Below are 3,302 nucleotides of genomic sequence, written 5' to 3' on the forward strand. Positions count from 1 at the left end.
GAGGTCCCTTCCAACCCTAGCATCTATGAATCTATGAATCTGTTGAGGTCCCTTCTAACCCTAGCATCTATGACTAATAAAAGCCTTGCTGTATAATCCATCCAACTTTAGCTGCGCAAGCCAGGCTCAAACCCTTATCCATGAATATGCACTACACGTATGAGCTTCAGAACACATGCTAACCCTAACGGGACTGGAGAACGAGAAGCAGAACCCCAGTTTCATACACACATGTACTATCTATAGCAGGGGTCAGCAACCCCTGGCAGGCGTGCCGAGCATGGCACACAAGGCCGTTTTGCTCGGCACACCACTGCCAGCCCTGGCTCTAAGCAGCTGCTGCCAGCCACGGAGCCCAGGCTGCTCCCAGGAGGCTACTGGGAGGCTGCAAGCAGACTGGGCTCCGTGGGCCGGCTGCAGCCGGGAGGCTGCAAACCTTCCAAGGTAGACATTGTGGTTTTTTCAGCGCTCCAGCCAAAAAACATTGCCTACCCTGATCTATATTATACTTTAAATAGAGTGTTACGTATGTAGCTTAAAATATGTTTAAGCTGAAATATTATAGAATATAATAGACATAATAATATATATAATATATTATATAATAGAATGCTCCCTGCATTCTAATAGGGAGCGAGATTCCTCCTCCTCACAAGTGATAGGCAGGGATTTCTACTCCGTTTAACAGTGATTTTGTAATCATCATCTTATACAGACTTATGTTATACGTTACCTTTTTCCGCTCTTTCTCCAGAGCTCTCCACTGCTCATAACACTCTTCCAATCGCGTGTGAAGCTCATTAGCAGGCCCACTTCGATTTCGTGGAGGTCTATACTTGTTAAAAGGTGTTGGAAAGGCGAAGTATGGTGCAGCTATTTCCCCACACAAAAGATCATTAATGAAGGGATTCAAGTGGTTAAAATCATCATAGTGAAAGAGGTCAACAAGTTCCGAAAATGGAAATGGTGAAGGAGGAAACGCAAAATTATTTGCTGATGAAAACGGGTGGGTATTAAATGGAGGAAAGCTGGGATTTTGCTTAAAATCAGACATTAATGGGAAAGAGGGAAGAAAAGAAGGATTGATGAAATCCGACATGTTGCCACCGTTCTGCTCTTGTCTCTTTCGGAGCACGTTGAAGTGCTGACGATTTGCAGTTGCGTATCCAGGGTGGGGAATCCAATTTTTCCTACCACCTCTTTTATCATCTTTGTTACTGTCTTGACATTGCTTTTTTTGAAATCGATGATACCTTTCCGACTCTTCACTTCTAGAGTTCTGTGGTGTTAACCAGTTGGATGAAAAGTTAATGGGTAATTTGCGATACTGCCCCTCCTTGCTAGCCAATGAATCATGCTGGGAATGCCCAATAGGCTTAATTTGCTTCTGATTTTCTGCAACAAAGTTAGAAATCCCCATATTACTAGAAATACCATTTGATACTTGTAACCTTCCATCTTTCCGTGCAGAAAGTACTGGTGACACTTGAGAGTAGTAAGAGGCCTGGGTTACAGACTGGTGTGTGGGGGATCCACTGGACATAGTTGAAACCCCTGAAGAGGACTGTGGGCTTGTTACTACTTGGTTTTGCTTACCATATGCAAGATCAGATGCAGTTGTGGGACTTAAGATTTTACCATCTAGCCATGCATGCCCATGGTAAGATGAATAATTTCCATTTTGTTGAACAGTTTTTACAGACAAATCATATTCAGGGGGTTTATGAGAACATTCTTGAGGATTCAGCTGGATCTTACATTCGTTGTTATTCAAGGTTTCCCCCAAATTGAAACAATTATGGCCATTTTGCATACGGGCTCCCTGTGATTTTTTGTTTGCTACTCCAACAAAGCTATTTTCCTTAGTAGATGAGGACTGATTGAAAAAACATTGTGATGAGTGAATAGGTGGCTGAGATTTATGAGAAGCTGTAAAGTCTTCATATCTTTTAGGAAACCTGTGGTTATCCTGGGACACTTTGTCCCACGTGCCATCAACAGGGGGACTGGATAAATTAGGCGAGTACTTGGTTTGCTCGTGGGTGTCATTTTTCATCAGTTTCCCTCTTGCTCGGTCAGTTTTCCAATACTCTTTCTGAATGCTAGCGACATCTTTGATTCTGTTTTGAGAAGAATAAGTGCTAAAATCGGAGCAATTCTTTTCATAGTTCCCGTTTAATTTCATCTTGTCGTAATTGCACACATGTTGATTAAACTCTAAATTTTGCAATGTAAACTGTTCTTGCTGAATGATGGCATTATTTTGAAAAGCAGAATTTTCTGGATAAATGTTCAAGATATTGTCAGGTGGCAGAGTGGAAGGGTCTGGAGGAGCAAGCCAAGACTCTATAAGATGAAGGTCCTCAAACCCCCTGTGTAAAGTTTCCAGATCAGGTGACTTTTGCAAGTGTTCTTGATAGTAGTTTGGTGCACCAATCAGGTTTGGAAAATCCTTACTTTCTAAAGAGTGTTTGGAAGAAAGCCCTGAGAAGTCACCGTTGTTTCCAAGGTCAGATGCCCACATGGGTGGAAACAGTCTTGAAAGAGAATTCCTGTAACAAATTAAATGGCACTTTTAGGAGTAATCGAACAAATCTGTTATCATTTCATACTCCAGCATTTTTTCCTAAAAAAATTCCTTCTGAAGATACTGTTTGAAGAACTAGTAAGACGTCAGATTCTAGATAGGTCATGCTGGCCTAAAATGATTCCCTGAAGTCCGTTTTGTTTTAATCGTTTAAAATGTGTCAAATTATGGTGCTTTAAATGCTTCTATTTGCACCTCATCATTTTCAAAGACTTCATTATTTTTTCCACCATTTTTCTAATGACATTTGAGCTTATACAGCACTTTTCATCCAAGAAATCCAAGAACGCGCTAAAGAAATTAAGTCTAACATCTCTACAATATTCATGCCACCTTCTTCAGTAATGTTTATTGCTTGAAATGAGCACTATTATAGGATGAGAAAATGTTTCCCCCCCCCACCTCAACAACATATATTATCCTGTTGGATTCCTTAAAATGTTTGTAAGCCAGACAGTGATTTTATTTCTGTTAAGAGCTGAAAGTTTGTCCAGAACTGACAGAACAAGGAGCAATGGGCTCCAGCTGCAGCAAGGTAAGTCGAGGTTGGATATTAGGCCACGTGACAGGCAGCTAGGGGGCAGATAAATACTAATTTTCTAAATTTTTTAGGGGCCCCGTGGGCCGAATAGAACGGCCTGGCGGGCCGCATCTGGCCCCCCGGGCCACATTTTGCCCACCCCTGTTAGAAGCGAACATCTCATCCAAAAGGATT

At 41.7% G+C, this 3,302-nt stretch overlaps 1 protein-coding gene across 4 annotated transcripts in view; it reads right to left on the minus strand.

Annotated features, from left to right (window-relative positions):
* Positions 1–3,302, minus strand: part of LOC102387707 (meiosis-specific coiled-coil domain-containing protein MEIOC-like) — a 29,539-nt gene that overhangs the window by 10,491 nt on the left and 15,746 nt on the right. For all 4 annotated transcript variants that reach the window (XM_025211640.1, XM_025211641.1, XM_006030064.3 and 1 more), the window contains one exon: positions 734–2,552. In XM_025211640.1, coding sequence (XP_025067425.1) covers positions 734–2,552 — 1,819 coding nt within the window. The remainder of the gene's footprint in view (positions 1–733; positions 2,553–3,302) is intronic.

The sequence above is a fragment of the Alligator sinensis genome, unplaced genomic scaffold (assembly GCF_000455745.1).
Source record: "Alligator sinensis unplaced genomic scaffold, ASM45574v1 scaffold1398_1, whole genome shotgun sequence".
In the NCBI taxonomy this organism is placed as follows: domain Eukaryota; kingdom Metazoa; phylum Chordata; order Crocodylia; family Alligatoridae; genus Alligator; species Alligator sinensis.